This window comes from Geospiza fortis, unplaced genomic scaffold (genome assembly GCF_000277835.1).
Source record: "Geospiza fortis unplaced genomic scaffold, GeoFor_1.0 scaffold69, whole genome shotgun sequence".
Taxonomy (NCBI): domain Eukaryota; kingdom Metazoa; phylum Chordata; class Aves; order Passeriformes; family Thraupidae; genus Geospiza; species Geospiza fortis.
The window spans coordinates 433,724-447,944 of NW_005054555.1; the positions used below are offsets into that span (position 1 = coordinate 433,724).

General features: G+C 51.6%; 2 protein-coding genes across 2 annotated transcripts in view; one reads left to right on the forward strand and one right to left on the reverse strand.

The window, feature by feature from the left end:
• MIER1 (MIER1 transcriptional regulator) overlaps positions 1 to 5,255 on the forward strand; it is a 22,571-nt gene extending 17,316 nt beyond the window's left edge. Inside the window, exons 11-12 of the mRNA XM_031064070.1 lie at positions 1,407 to 1,543; positions 2,254 to 5,255. Of these exons, the coding sequence (XP_030919930.1) occupies positions 1,407 to 1,543; positions 2,254 to 2,579 (463 nt within the window). The 3' untranslated portion in view covers positions 2,580 to 5,255. The remainder of the gene's footprint in view (positions 1 to 1,406; positions 1,544 to 2,253) is intronic.
• Positions 5,256 to 7,377: 2,122 nt separating this feature from the next.
• SLC35D1 (solute carrier family 35 member D1) lies at positions 7,378 to 14,154 on the reverse strand. Its single transcript, XM_005429536.2, has 11 exons — positions 14,107 to 14,154; positions 13,942 to 14,028; positions 13,559 to 13,626; positions 12,881 to 12,952; positions 12,272 to 12,340; positions 11,916 to 12,018; positions 11,348 to 11,440; positions 9,099 to 9,166; positions 8,668 to 8,746; positions 8,422 to 8,504; positions 7,378 to 7,779 (listed from the first exon to the last, which is right to left on the reverse strand). The coding sequence occupies exons 2-11, from the start codon at positions 14,026 to 14,028 to the stop codon at positions 7,671 to 7,673; spliced, it is 831 nt and encodes a 276-aa protein (XP_005429593.1). The 5' UTR covers positions 14,107 to 14,154; the 3' UTR covers positions 7,378 to 7,670.
• Positions 14,155 to 14,221: the final 67 nt, after the last annotated feature.

Genomic DNA, 14,221 nt, shown 5'->3' on the forward strand with positions numbered 1-14,221 from the left:
CTCCTGCCAAGCTTTTTTACTATTATTTTCATTCCTCATTTCTTCCTGGCTCCTCTCTTGATCCTTCTTTGGAATATTATTGTTCCTCCAAACATTTCAGGGCTCTGGGACACCCAGAGTTGCCATCAGGGACTTTGTGGGTGTTACAGAGAGTTTCTTACCTGGCAGGGACTGCCTGGCTCCCCCTTCCCTTCCATCTCTTGGTGGGTTTTTCCCCCCTCTTTTCCATTTCCCCCTATTTTGCACATTTTCCATTTTCCTTCCTATTTTCCATTTCCCCCCTATTGTCCATTTCCCCTCCTATTTTCCATTGCCCCTGTTTTCCATTTTTCATTTCCTCCTATTTTCCATTTTTCCCCTATTTTCCATTTTTCCCCAAATGAGACATTTTTGGGTCTCTTCCTGCTGTCGGGTGCAGCAGCAGTGTCATTAAGGACTGGACTTGTCTGTTCTTGAATGATTTTGCAGATAAATTCAGGGAATTCAGGGTGGAATTCCAGGATAATTACGTGTCAGGAGAAGTTTCTGGAGTTACTCCAGCCCTCCCACCACATCCAAGGGTTTCATCCACCAGCTCCCTTTGTTTCCATCTCCATCCTGCTCTGAACTGGAGCTCTGGAATAAATGGCACAGATGGGAATGTCCTGAACTCTGGAGTTTTTCACTTGGTTTTATTTTCTACCCCTTTGGGAGTTTTTTGCACAAATGGGATTTATTTTTACTGGAATGGTTTGGTATTGGTGGCTCAGCAAATTCAGGTTTAGTACCTGGAGGGATCACCTTGGAAGCACATAAAGGGTTTGGAATCATGGAATGGTTTGGGTTGGGAGGGAGCTCAAAGCCCATCCAGTGGGCAGGGATGGGGGACAGAGGACACTGCCAGCTGCTGCCAGCCCTGTCCAGCCTGGCCTTGGGCACTGCCAGGGATCCAGGGGCAGCCCCAGCTGCTCTGGGAATCCCATCCCAGGGAGCAATTCCTTCCCAAAATCCCAGCCATCCCTGCCCTCTGCCAATGGAAAACCTTTCCACTGCAGTGTGTGCAGAAGCATCTCCAGCCTATCCCAGCTGGGTGGGTGTCTGTGTGTCTGTCCCCCAGGGATTCCATGGATGTGTCCCAGCTCTGTGTGTCTGTGTGTCTGTCCCCCACGGATTCCATGGATGTGTCCCAGCTCTGTGTGTCCCGCAGGGATTCCATGGATCCTGTCCCAGCTGTGTCTGTGCGTCCCGCAGGGATTCCATGGATCCTGTCCCACCTGTGTCTGTGTGTCCCGCAGGGATTCCATGGATCCTGTCCCACCTGTGTCTGTGCGTCCCGCAGGGATTCCATAGATCCTGTCCCACCTGTGTCTGTGTGTCCCGCAGGGATTCCATGGATCCTGTCCCACCTGTGTCTGTCTGTCCCGCAGGGATTACATGGACCGCCTCCTGGACGAGAGCGAGAGCGCCGCCTCCAGCCGGGCCCCGTCGCCGCCGCCCACGGCCTCCAACAGCAGCACCAGCCAGTCCGAGAGGGACGAGTGCGCCTCCGGCAGCGCCCCCAACGGTGAGAGGGCCCGGCTGCCCCGGCACAGCAATCCCGGGCTGCTCTGGCCAGGGAGAGCCCATCCCTGCCCTGCCCGGGACACCATCCCCATCCCGGGCTGCTCCCAGCCACCCTCGGGCACTACAGGGATGGAGCAGCCACAGCTCCTCTGGGAATTCCATCCCAGCCCCTCCCCACCCTGCCAGGCTGCTCCTGTTCCTCTCTCCCCATGTCCCATCTGTCCCTGGCCATTCCCTGTGTGCTGTCCCTCCATGCCTTGTCCCAAGTCACTCTCCTGGAGCCCCTTTAGGCCCTGGAAGTGGCTCTGAGCTCTCCCAAAGCCTCCTCTTCTCCAGGTGAGCACCCCCAGAGACAAGCAGCCTATTTCAAGTTCAAACTGGTTTTTAAAAACCCCTCCACACTTGCACTTAGGCAGGGGCCTTGTCTGGAAGATAAATCCGTTTGAAAGCAGAGTTCAAATTCTGCTTTCCTGAGCCAGCCCAGGTGAGGAGAGCCCACTGGGGTCCTGGGATTCCAGGATATTCTCTGTTCCTTTTAAGCACTTCCATGAACTCCCTGTGTCAATTGTGTGCACATCAGTCACACAGAGAGGAGAAGGAGAAAACCACTGGATTTTTAATGAAATTTGAGTTCAAACTGTGCTTTCCTGAGGCAGCCCAGGCTGTTGTGGTGCTGCTGAGCCTTGCTGAAGGGGGTTCTCTCCCACCCAGGTGTCTCTGCCAACGGCCCCGGGGAGGTGCCAGGGAAGGAGGAGGCGAAGCTGGAGGGGCTGCACGTCAATGGACCTTGCAGTGGGAAGAAAACCCCTCACCCAGAGCTGGACACAAACGGCTACGAACCCGAAAACCTCCCCAGTGACCCCAAACTGGCTCACTCAGCCCCCAGGAACGAGCCTGAGCTGGAAGAAAAGAGCGAGAGACCTCTGAAAAGAAGAAGAATTAACAGCAATGGGAAGGAGAGCCCGGGTGCTTCAGAGTTCTTCCAGGAAACCAACTCCCACGGGAAGCTGGAGGAGCTGGAAACTTTGGAAGACTGAGTGCTGGGAGCTGATTTTATTCCTTGGAGTAAATTGTGGGTGTCTAAAATTTTCAGGGTTGATGGGTTACCTTCCAAAGTCCAGTTCCATAAACAATCTGAGATTTTTTTTTTTGTTTCCTGAGACCTTCTAGTCGGCTCTAAAGATCCGATGATTTGGTTTTCTTCAGTGCTGAAAAGCAGCAGGAGAATATTGAATTTCTCAGAGCTGGCAGCTGCAGTTCTGGGATAAAAGGCTCTTAAATATTTAAGGAACAAAGCAGTGAGTTGCTGCAAAAATATTCCCAGCCTAATACATTAAAGAATGTGTTAATACAGCATTTAATGTATAAAACAGCATTTAATCAGTCTACAAGTGAACAAAGCATTTGGGGCTTTGCAGGAAGTTAAAATAAAACAGGAAAAGCCAAGACAGAGCAGGCACAGAGACTTCCACTCCTGCTGGAGAGAGGAAAATGTCATCCCATCATTAAGGAACCCTCATGAATCCTGAAAGTTATGAGCACAACTATTTTTATATATAGAAGTTTTAAAAGGTAAATAAATAAACCAGGTCAGGTTTGTCTATGTAAAATTGTTGACATCAATGATGTCTTTCCATATTCTTTATCTGGGCTAAAGAAATACATTCTGTATTTTTCCAGATTTCTTTGTAGCCTTTGAAAGATTTTTACAGTACTTATGTCTTGATTGAACTGTCCTTTCTTAAAACAAAAGCTTGTATAATTTTCTTACCTTGTACAGTTGGTAAACTTTTATGAGAGAGTTGATACCCTGAGTCTAATGTCAGCTTCCTTTTATTTTGCTGAAGTCTTTTCTAAAAAAAAAAACCAACAAAAAAAAAAAAAAAAACCCAAACCAAACCAAACCAAACCAAACCAATGGAGTTAAAAATTAATCACCAACGTGTTAATTTTCTTCCCAGAAACTGGTAAATAATTAACATAAGAATGGTTAGAAGGCATTTGATTTTGGAAACGTGTTTTTTTTTTTTTTTCTTGTTTTATGGCAAATAATGATGTTTCAATTTTTGTTAAGCATGCTGCTTGCATTGCACACATTTCCTTGCTTTCTTTCTCCCTGTGTTTGGAACTCAGAGACATCTCCCAGCAGCCAAATTCTCGAGTTTACTGAACCTTCTGCAGGTTCAGCTGCTCCATCATCCCCTGGTTTGTGCCCAGCCCGTGCCCTGCCAGGTTCCAGGGAGCACAGCAGGGCTGCAGTGAGGCTGGACTGGCTGGAAATGCAGCTGGAGCTGGATGCAATTCCTGAGCAGCACAGGGGGGCTGCACTGGGAGCACCTGATGATCTCCAAGGTCTTTTCCAACCTAGGAAATCCTGTGATTCTCTATTGGTGCACACGCTTGCCTGGAGAAGGGAGAGCAGGAATTTCACATTGAGCTGGGGAGAACTAATTCCAGCGTGAGAACCAAAAATCCCTCATGAGTAAATGGCAGTAGGGTGGTGCTCACCCTGCCAGCAGCACCACTGAGAAGTTGTGGGTGTAGGATTTACATCCAGCAATCAAGAATGTTTGATACCCCAATACACTTTGGTTTTGTTTGGTTGTTTTCTTCAGCCCAGCTCCACTTCTGCTCTGTTCAAATCCGGGATGTTTGTTCAGTTGTACCATTGCTGACCCCGTGTCCTCCTCCTCCTCCTCACAGGTGTGTTGTTCATCCTTCACTGGTTATTTTCTCTGCAGGGTTATGCTCTTTATGGTTCCAGTTGAACTGAATGGTTTGAAATGGATGTTTCAACCCAAAGCCCAGTGCTGAGGGCTGGGGCTGATTTGGTTTCTTCTCCACTGAACTTCCCTTGGACTTTGTGATCAGGAATGAGCCAAGCCTCGGGATGAGGACGGGCTGTGGATGCAGAACCCTGGGGAATGATCGGCTCTGCCTGCCAGCCCTGCTCCTGGAGAGCCTCTGGGTGAGGTTCATTAATTAAAGCCTGTGTTAATTAAGGAATGCAGTGATTAATGCCTGAGGCAGAGGTTGCTGTTAACTCTCCCCTCTGGTCATGAGCAGAACCTCAAGGACGGTTGCACACAAGCAGAATCCTATTTTCAGTTTTATTTTGATGCTCTTTGTTTTCGGTTGCAAGTTGGAAATTCTTCCCAAAAATCCATAGGAAAGTTTCCAAATGAATTGTCTCAGGCTCGTGTGTGAAATCCAGCACTGTGTATATTTTCATGAATGTTGCTTTGTTTTTTATCTTTCCTTATTTTTATTTTTTTTGGTGATACTTAGAAGAGACCTGACATTCCATAATCCACTATGTAATGCTCAGCTAGACTTTAAGAATATTTAATTCTAATTTACCTTTTGTTTATGCTGGTGTTTTATACAATACTTTGTTCATGTTTCAAACTGCAGCCACTGTAACTCGATAAGTCATTGCACTACTAAAGCTATTGAAAATCCTGGAAATCTGCTAACTTTGCTTTCATTTTCCAAGCCTTCTGTACAGTTGGGAATCCAGTCCAACAGGAAATCCTTGGGCTTCCCAAAGGGTTCAATGTGCTATGAATTCCCACCCCACACACACAAACCCCACAGATTAGTTGGATACATTTTTTCCACACAGTATTTTGCACTGTCGGTAATTCCCTCCTCTTACTCCCCTTCCCCGTCTGCAATTCTGGAAAAGCTTATTAAAATATTTTTAAACTTACTGTCTGCATCCAAAATTCCTGACTTTGCTTGCTCCAGAGGGGTGGAATATTCCCTCTCAGAGGGTGGGAGAGCAGTGACTGTTACTGTGCACTGAAACCCCATTATTCTGCATCACCTTCCAGCTGTTCCCTTCATTCCCCATAATGTTTCCCAAATCCCTTCTCAAGGAATATTCAAAGCTGGAAACCCAGAATCCCACCCTCTCCACCAGGGAAGAGAGGGGTGAGGCAGCAGCAGCTTTGGCTCATTGGTTTATTGGAAGCAAATACAAAAATACAGAGGCACATAAATCCTTTCTGCTCTCATTCCTCACATCCACAGCCTGCCATACATTCAGGTTTTCATCACTAAAATGCTCATTTTGTAAATAGATTCTCTATAGAAAACATTTGTTTTTTAGTCAATTAATAGCATAGAAAATACTGCTAGAGGAATTCTTGGCTTTCCCAGTGTTTAGGATCCAGCAGGATCCCAGCGTGGACAAAAAAATAGCTTTAAAAATCCTTCTCTGTTAGGACTGCAAATCTAACCAGTAGATTCAAAACCAGAAAATCATAAAAACCGCTCTGGCAGAATCACCCTGCTGGCTGTGACCTCAGCACGGCGCAGTCGGAGCACACGGGGGAGAAAAAAGGGATTTGGGATTTGGGAATGCTGCAGCAAGGGGCAGGAGCCCCAGCGGCACCTGGGCACTGGGAACCAGGACAGAACCAGACCAGAACCAGAACCAGGACAGGCGGGCTACTGGGACCAGCAGCCCCATCTGGGCTGGGACTGAGGGGCTTCTCCACGCCAGAAAGGGTTTGTGACCCTCCCTCCCACGGACAAAGCCGAGGTTTTACTGGAATTGTGGGAGACAAAATAATCAGGGATTTCTTTTTTACTGTGCTCAAAGGGGGAATGTGCAGAGGGGCTGCTCCAGGACATACAACTGCCCTCCAGTGACCACAAAATCCCACAAAAAAAAGGGGAATTGTGGCTCTGGAATTGCTCCAGGAGCAGGATGTTGGAGCAGGCAGCAGCTGATTCGCTCCACACCTTCCCCAGCACACCAGGCTGGAGCTGCACCCTCACAGAAAATCTCCTTCCCATCCAAAAACTTCCAGTAAACTCCAACAAATGCAGCTTTGCCCAACAGCAGTTCCAGTTTAAACAAGTATCTCCTAAAAAACCCCACTGTCAGTGTCTAGAGAAGCTGTTAGGGTACAAAAATCTCTAAATACGTTATTTTACTAAAAGTTTTTTAACCAACCTTAAAAACAATTCTTTTAAAACCAAAAGACAACCTGGAAAGAGGTGTTGGGTAAGACAACCTTTAAAAATCACTGAACACTGCCCAGTGTTCTACAGTTCCCATTCTTCTAGTGGGTCACAAGCCCAGGATGATTCATTCCATGGAAAACAAGAATTATGGGGCCCCCTGTACTTGCCAAAAAAGAAGATTTAAGTCCTTGTGCCTCTTCCAGGGGTGGGAGCTGCAGCCCCTGCAGATTCCCTGATGTGCTGTGCCAGGTGGGACAATCTTGGCTCTCCTGTGATCCCAGCAGCTCCTCCCTGGTGATGTTCCCAGTAAGGCAGCAGCTTTCCAAACCCAGGCTGGATCCAAGAGAGGCTGCAGAGCTCAGCAGGGCAGGAAAACCCTTCCTGCTGGGAATGTCACCCAGCCTCAGAAAAACAGAGGTGGATGCAGGGCTCTGATAGAGCCAGGAGGGCAAACCCAGCTTGGAAAGTGGGTTAATGGACCAAACAAACAGAAAATCAACAGAAAACAGCTTAAAATTCAGTCCAGAGAGCAGTGAACATTCATCCAGGAGGTCTTGGCCCGGCCCAGGAGCAGCTCCCAGGGCACTGCCGTGTTCCAGAGGGAGCAGGCTGGGCACGGGGACAGCCCCAGCCTCCCACCCTGCTGGGATCAGCAGATCCAGGGAGCAGATGCAGCCAGGGACACCCTGGCACACCCCAGGGGCAGAGCTGCCAGCCCTGCCCTGCCCATCTCCACTGCCAACCCCGCCTTGATTAGAAACCCGTTAATTCCTCCCGTTAATCAGGCTTAATTAGGCTCCTCCTTCCCCGTGCAGGCTGGCTGGGCGTTGCCAAGGATTTGTGAAGGGATCAGCAGATCCAGGGAGCAGATGCAGCCAGGGACACCCTGGCACACCCCAGGGGCAGAGCTGCCAGCCCTGCCCTGCCCATCTCCACTGCCAACCCCGCCTTGATTAGAAACCCGTTAATTCCTCCCGTTAATCAGGCTTAATTAGGCTCCTCCTTCCCCGTGCAGGCTGGCTGGGCGTTGCCAAGGATTTGTGAAGGAAGGCAGCAATCTCAGCTGTGCAAATCAAGAGCATCCCCGGGCTCCCTGCCCGCATCAGGCCGGCAGGAGAGGCGGGCTCGGCCCCGGTGCAGCCCTGCCCCGCTCACACCGAGCTCTTCCCCCGCAGGTCCAGCTTGCTGCCAGCATCCGGCTCCTTGCTCAGCTGCTCCTCCGTGAAGGTGATGTAGGAGTACACCAGGCTGCCGGCAATACTGCGAGAGACGCGGGGAGCGCGTGGGGAGCAGCTCCTGGAAACTCAGGGCTCTCAAACACACCCCCAGGGAAAGGCAGAGCAGAATTCCCAGCTCTCCTCCCAAACCCGGGGGCTTGCTTTCATTCCAGATCAGTGCCACCCCCAAAGGACAGGAGAGACTCCCACAGCACAGCCCAGAAAGGAGACTTTTCCAATAGTAAGAATAATAAGATGAATCCCCAAATAATAATAAGAATAGTAAGAAATAATGAGAATAATAAGAAATAATCCCCAAATTCTTGAAATTGAAATAATCCCCCCCCAAAAATAATAAAGCAAAAGGAATAATCCCCAAAATTCTTCCTTTGCTGCCTTAATTCCAGGACTCTGCTTGGTAACTCAGGGAAAACTCCATTTTCCTGCTAAAATACCCCTGTGGGTTCTCCTGGCTTTAAAACAAACCAAGTTTGGGAACATCCCACAAAACATAAGCATAAAGCACAAAACCCAAGCGCAAGCACAAAAAGACCAAGTACAAAAACCCAAATCCAAGGGCTTGTTTTTTTTTTTTTTTTAGGGGGGAAATCCATGAAATCTGTCAAATCGTTTCAGTTTCACCCCAGTTTTCACTTACAAGTCATAAATAAACCTCTGCTCTTACCTGATATTTAGACCAATGAAGTTCATCCATGTAAAAATATAATCTCCTCCAAAAAACATCCCAATATAGGTTATTAAAATATTCTGCAAAGGAACAAGATGGGAGGAACAAACAGCCTGAGACACAGGAATTGTATGGAAAAGGGAATTTATGGAAAAGGGAATGCAGGGGGTGGAACACGAGGGGTTAATGCAATTCCCAAGAGATAAGTGAGGGGTTTTTTTGGGAGCAGGGAATGCCACTCACCTTAATGCAGCCAACTATTGTAGTTGTAAGAGCAGAGTTGTACTGAGTGCAAAGAACCGTGGAATACATCAGAATAAACCTGTGGAAAAGAGCCAACATCAGGAACAGCACCTTGGGAACCACCTCATGCCCCCACCCTGGCCTGGGAAGGGGTCCCTGCCCTTCAGGGAATGAGAGGAGCCTGAGATCCCTCCCAGCCCAAAGCACTCCAGGATTCCAGGATCCATTCCCATCCTTTTTTCCCACTTTTTCAGCCAAACCTGCACTGGAGGAGGGTGGGAGATAATCCCCACCCACCAGAGCTCCCAGGAATGGTCTCCCTAGCAGCACTGAGGGTTTGTGATGGTTTTTAATAACACCAGGGCAGCACAATTCCCAGTTTCTGGGATGGAGGTGCCTTCCCTGCTCCCAGCCCAGCAGCCCATCCTTACCCCATCACACAGGACAGCGTGAACTGCACGAGGAAGAAGGTGTCTGCCCAGCCCTGGTACTCCACTGCCTGCAGGAACAGCACCTTCAGAGCCTTGGCAAGCACACAATTCCCAGCAGGACAAGGAACAACCCCCCCAGCATCAGCTGTCACCTCACAGCGGGAAAAACCAACCCCATCCCAAGGCTGGAGTGACACCCCAAAGCTGGGGATCCCCCTGGCAGCACCCCCAGCCTCAGCACTCAGCTCATTCCTTCTGGAAAAGGCAGGGAATGAGTGTCACAAGCCAGAGGGCTCAGGAGAGGCATCTCCCAGCTGGCTGCTCCCCAGAATTGGATCATTTTGGCTTTCACTCCCTGCAAACCACAACTCTCATCCCAAGGGAGCTGTGACCTGGAGATGCTGCTGAGGGCGGCTCGAGGCAGCCTGGATTCCAGGGCAGGGCTTTTCCCTGGGCTTCTGGGCTTTGGGGAGCACCTGGAGGGCTGGATCCAGGGCCATGGAGAGTCCAGAGGGGCCAGCAAGGTCCTGCAGGGATGGAGCATCCCTGAGGACACTCAGGGGTCTCAGCCAGGAGCCAGGCTCTGCCCGAGGTGCCCAGGGACAGCACCCCAGAGCCAGGGACACACAGGGACACACAGGGAGGTCCCTCTGGATGTCTGCAGGTGCTTGGAGAGGGGCAAAGCTTGCCCAGGGAACTGGGGGAGCCTCCACCCTTGGAGACACCCAAAATCCAGGTGGAATCTCACCTGCCCCAGAGGGACCAGAGGAGCCCCAGCCACAGGGCAGGAGCTGCTTCCCTCACCCCCTCCCAGCTGGGCAGGGAATGCCAGAGCAGCCAGGGCTCCTGGGAATGCCCTTCCCCCAGGAACACCAAATTCCAGCCCTGGGGGGCCCCTCCTGCAGCTCCTGCATCCCCTTTTCCCAGGAGTCCTGCCCAGAGCAGGATGTGCTACCTGGGCTGCCTCCAGAGCAACCACAGGAATTCCCAGAGCCAGAGGCACAGGAGAGGCCCCCAGCCCTTCCCAGGGGGTTCCTGGAGCTGGAGTTTCCTGGCAGCAGCCCCGGCACACAGCACATCTTTGTGCAGCCCAGAAAGGAGTTTATTCAGGGGAAAAGCAAATTTTAAAAAGCCATTTCTCTCCCCGGGCTGAACAGAGGCTGCTCACAGCCCAGTTTTCCTGCCCAAGCCCAGCTCCTGCTCCTAAATGAGCACTTTTATCCCAAATCCAGCCCTGGGAGAGGGCAGGGCTGAGCCACCTTCACCCCTCCTGCCACCCCTGCTGAGCCCAGCTCATTATCCCCGGGCTTTAAGCTCCTAACGAGGACAAAGCCACCAGGCTGGGGGACACAGGGGGTGGCAGGGTCCCCCCCTCCAGCCTTTGGGGCAGAGAATTTATCTGAATTCCCTGCACATGGAGGAGATCTCCAAAAAACAGGCAGGAAAAAGGAATTTGTTGCTCAGGAGAGCCAGCTGCACAACAGTGAGTGCAGCAACAACAAAAACAATTAACAATCATAATGATGATAATAATAATAAGAATAATAATAATAAATAATAATAATTTCATGTATACAGGACCACAGGTAAATAATTATAATCATAGTAATAATAAAGAATAATTTCATGTATTCAGAACCATAGGATTATTATTATTATTATTTACTATTATTTATATATAATATATATAGTATACATTATATATTATATATATAATATAATAGGTTGTTTATTATTATTATTTATTTATTTATTATAACATATATTATATGTATTATTATTATTATTGCTATTATCATTATTATTGCTATTATCATTATTATTGCTATTATTGTTGGCATTTTTATTTTATTTATGTATTAGTATTATTAATATTATTATCATCTCCAGGATCACAGGCACCACAAGCAAAGCAAACCCACACAGCAGCTCCACAAAACTGCCCCAGTGAGAGGAGGAGGACAGGAAAAAAAAAGTTTGAAGAAACTCATTGATTCTAAAATTACTCAGCTTCTTTAAATAATATTTGGGTTTTCTCCTTGCTCTCCACTTCCCCATTCCTCAGGCATTACAAAAATGCCTGAATGGAGCAACTCTGTGGGTTTGAGTCCAACGCAGAAGCTGTGGCTCCTCTCTGCTGGGCTGGTTTTGGGGCACCCCCTTGCCCAGCTGCTCCACGTGACAGTGTGCCACAGAGCCCATGGACTTTGGGATGGGTTTTGGGACGGGTTTTGGGATGGCTGTCCTACCTTCTGTGCATCTCCAGTGATGTAGGCAATGGCCAGGGTGGGCAGGATCATGAACAGTGCATTGTAGTAGAGCAGGCCGTACTTGCCCAGCTCCTGCAAAGGGAAACACCCAGGCTGGGAGTGGGAACAGAAACTCCTGCCCACACTGCCGCTGGGCCTGGAGCTGAATCCAGGCGGGATTGCTCCAGACAGAGGAGATGGAGGGTGGGAATTCTCGTATCTCATGGAATTCCACCTGGTTTGGGTTGGGAGGGACCTTAAAGCTCATCCAGTCCCAAGGGCAGGGACCTTCCACCATCCCAGGGATCCAGCCCGGCCTTGGGCACTGCCAGGGATCCAGGGGCAGCCCCAGCTGCTCTGGGAATTCCATCCCAGCCAGGAATTCCTTCCCAATATCCCAATATCTCAATCTACCTTCTTTCACCTATAGCCATTCCCTGTGTCCTGTCCCTCTGTCCTTGTCCCCAGCCCCTCTCCAGCTCTGGACAGATTTTGGGAATGGGATGGCTGAGCCTGCCCCCTCTGCCCTCACAGAAACCAAAATCCCAACGTCCCGAGCTCATCCCACCTTGGAATCCAGCTTCTGTTTCACGTAGGCACCGTTTGCAGCTGTTAAGGCGTCGTTGATGAGGATAAAAATGTATCCCTCCAGGTCGAATGCCAAGTCAGCACTGGGAGGGGGAAATCAGGAGTTACAGCTCTGGCTGCGCAGGGACAGCGCCTGCAAGGTTCCTTCCACCTTCTCCGGAGCCAGCAAGTTGTGAGGAAAAGTTCATCATGGGAGGAGGGGGTGGGATTTGGGTCAGGAAAACATTCTTTCCTACTGGAGAGCACGTCTGGCAGGGGGGAACGTCAGTGTGGAATCCCTCTGTTCCTGGGACACTCCAGGGAACTCCACTGGATACGGGAATGGGGACAGCTCACCTGGCAGCCAGCAATGCACCAAAGATCATGGCAAATACTGTCATCTGAATGCTCCAGGAAAACTTCTTCCTGGAAAACAGAGGCAGCAGGACACGGCGTCAGCCACTGCTCAGGCCTCGGCAACACTCGGAGCAGCGAGCAGCTTTTCTTCCTGAGGAAAGTGGGAAAACCCCAAAACCACCCCAAACCAGCCTGAAACCAACTGACCCCTGCAGGAGCTGCGAGTGAAGATGTTTTAGACAATTATCTCTGTGATTCTTTAGAAGATACAGAACTGAGCCTGGAGGAGCTGCAGCTCTGCCTGGGGCAGGGCAGGGTGGGCTCAGCCGGGCACGGAGCAGCTCCAGCCCTGCCCAGGGGCTCTGGGGTCCCTGCAGGAGCTGGGGCTGGCACAGCACCCCGCACCTCCCACAGGGGAGCCAGGGCAGCGCATCCCTCTCTGCCGGCTGCCCCGGGATGGCATGGATCCGGCAGCTCCAAACCCGCCCCTTCCTCCTGCCCTCCTGGAGCCAAACCCGGCCCAACAGCCCCAAACCCGGCCTGGCCCCAAACCCAGCCCGGCAGCCCCGAACCAGCCGAGCCCGTGTCCGTCCCGGTGCCAGCACTCACTTGAGCAGGAATCCCTCGGCAAACATCGTGAACAGGATGGAAAACCTCCGCAGCACCGTGAACATGGGCAGGCTGCGGGGAAGGGCAGCGCTGAGGGGCTGTGCGCCCTTCCCTGCATCCCAAACGGAGCAGGGATGTGGGATGGGAGCAGGGATATGGGATCCGAGCAGGGATGTGAGATCAGGATAGGGATATGGGATGGGAGCAGGGATATGGGATGGGAGCAGGGCTATGGGATCAGAGCAGGGATATAGGATCAGAATAGGGATATGGGATGGGAGCAGGGATATGGGATCAGAATAGGGATATGGGATCAGAGCAGGGATATGGGATTGGCCTGCCCCTGCCCTTAGGGGGGAATTCCCCTGTGGGAATGGCACTGCTCCCACACCCCCCTAGATCTGAGCCTGCGGGGATGGGGGACCCCAGGGACACCCCCAGACCTCACCCCGTGGTTAAGCGCCAGCCCCGTGTCCCTCCCTGCCCACGGGGAGCATTTGGGAACACGCACGTGGCACATCCCGGCGTGGGCAGGGAAGGAAGGGAGGGAGGGAAGTGCAGGGCCCCGAGCGGCTCCTGCCCCATCACCCACAGCCCCGGGGCCCGCAGGGCTCCCTGGCACCCCAGGAAAGCCCCGAGGAACGGCGAAACCCTCCCGGGCGGGAAACCCATCCCTACTTCAGTTTCTTTGTGCTGAACAGTCCTGTGATCTGGTTCCCGAAGTACAGGAGAGGTAGAGGAAATGTCTGGAAAGGAGAGGGAAAGAAAGGCTGTGGGAGCGAGCCGGGAGCTCCCCGAGCAGCCTCGGGGAATAAAAATAGAACGGAATTATTCCCACCCGCCATGGAAACCTTCACAGTCACACTCACACTCACTCACACAGAAACACACACACGTGTCCGGAGCTCCAGGATCCCCGGAACGGGCACGGGCATCCCAAAGAGCCCCGGGCGGGACAGGGACCCCGGGGCTGGGGAAAGGAGCCCGGGGAGGGGAGCCGGGCGCTTGGGAAGGGGATTCGGGTGCCCGAGGAGGGACTGGGGTGCTGGGGAGGGGCTCACCCGCCGGGGGATGTGTCTGTCCAGGTCAGGGAACTTGACCACCCGCAGCGCCTTCCCCGCCCAGAGCACGGCCACCGTGGCCACCATCTGCAAGAGAGCGGGGGTCACCCACGGCCCCCGAGGCCCCGAACACGGCGTGCGGGGACACTGCGGGGTCCCACTCACCTGGCCCAGCCCCACGCACAGCGAGGACGGGAACCTGCGGGAGGAGAGCGGGGATCAGGGGGGTCCCACACCGGGGGTCCCGCACAAACCCATGGGGACACCCAGGGGACGCCGC

What these genes read in the sequence shown, in the direction of transcription:
- SLC35D1 (XM_005429536.2), bottom strand. Translation starts at nt 14,028, where the DNA reads ATGGTGGCCACGGTGGCCGTGCTCTGGGCGGGGAAGGCGCTGCGGGTG. An exon ending in TTCAGCACAAAGAAACTGAA is followed by an intron (nt 12,953 to 13,558) that starts GTAGGGATGGGT and finishes CCTTCCCCGCAG; the next exon opens with CCTGCCCATGTTCACGGTGC. An exon ending in CAATAGTTGGCTGCATTAAG is followed by an intron (nt 8,505 to 8,667) that starts GTGAGTGGCATT and finishes GTTCCTTTGCAG; the next exon opens with AATATTTTAATAACCTATAT.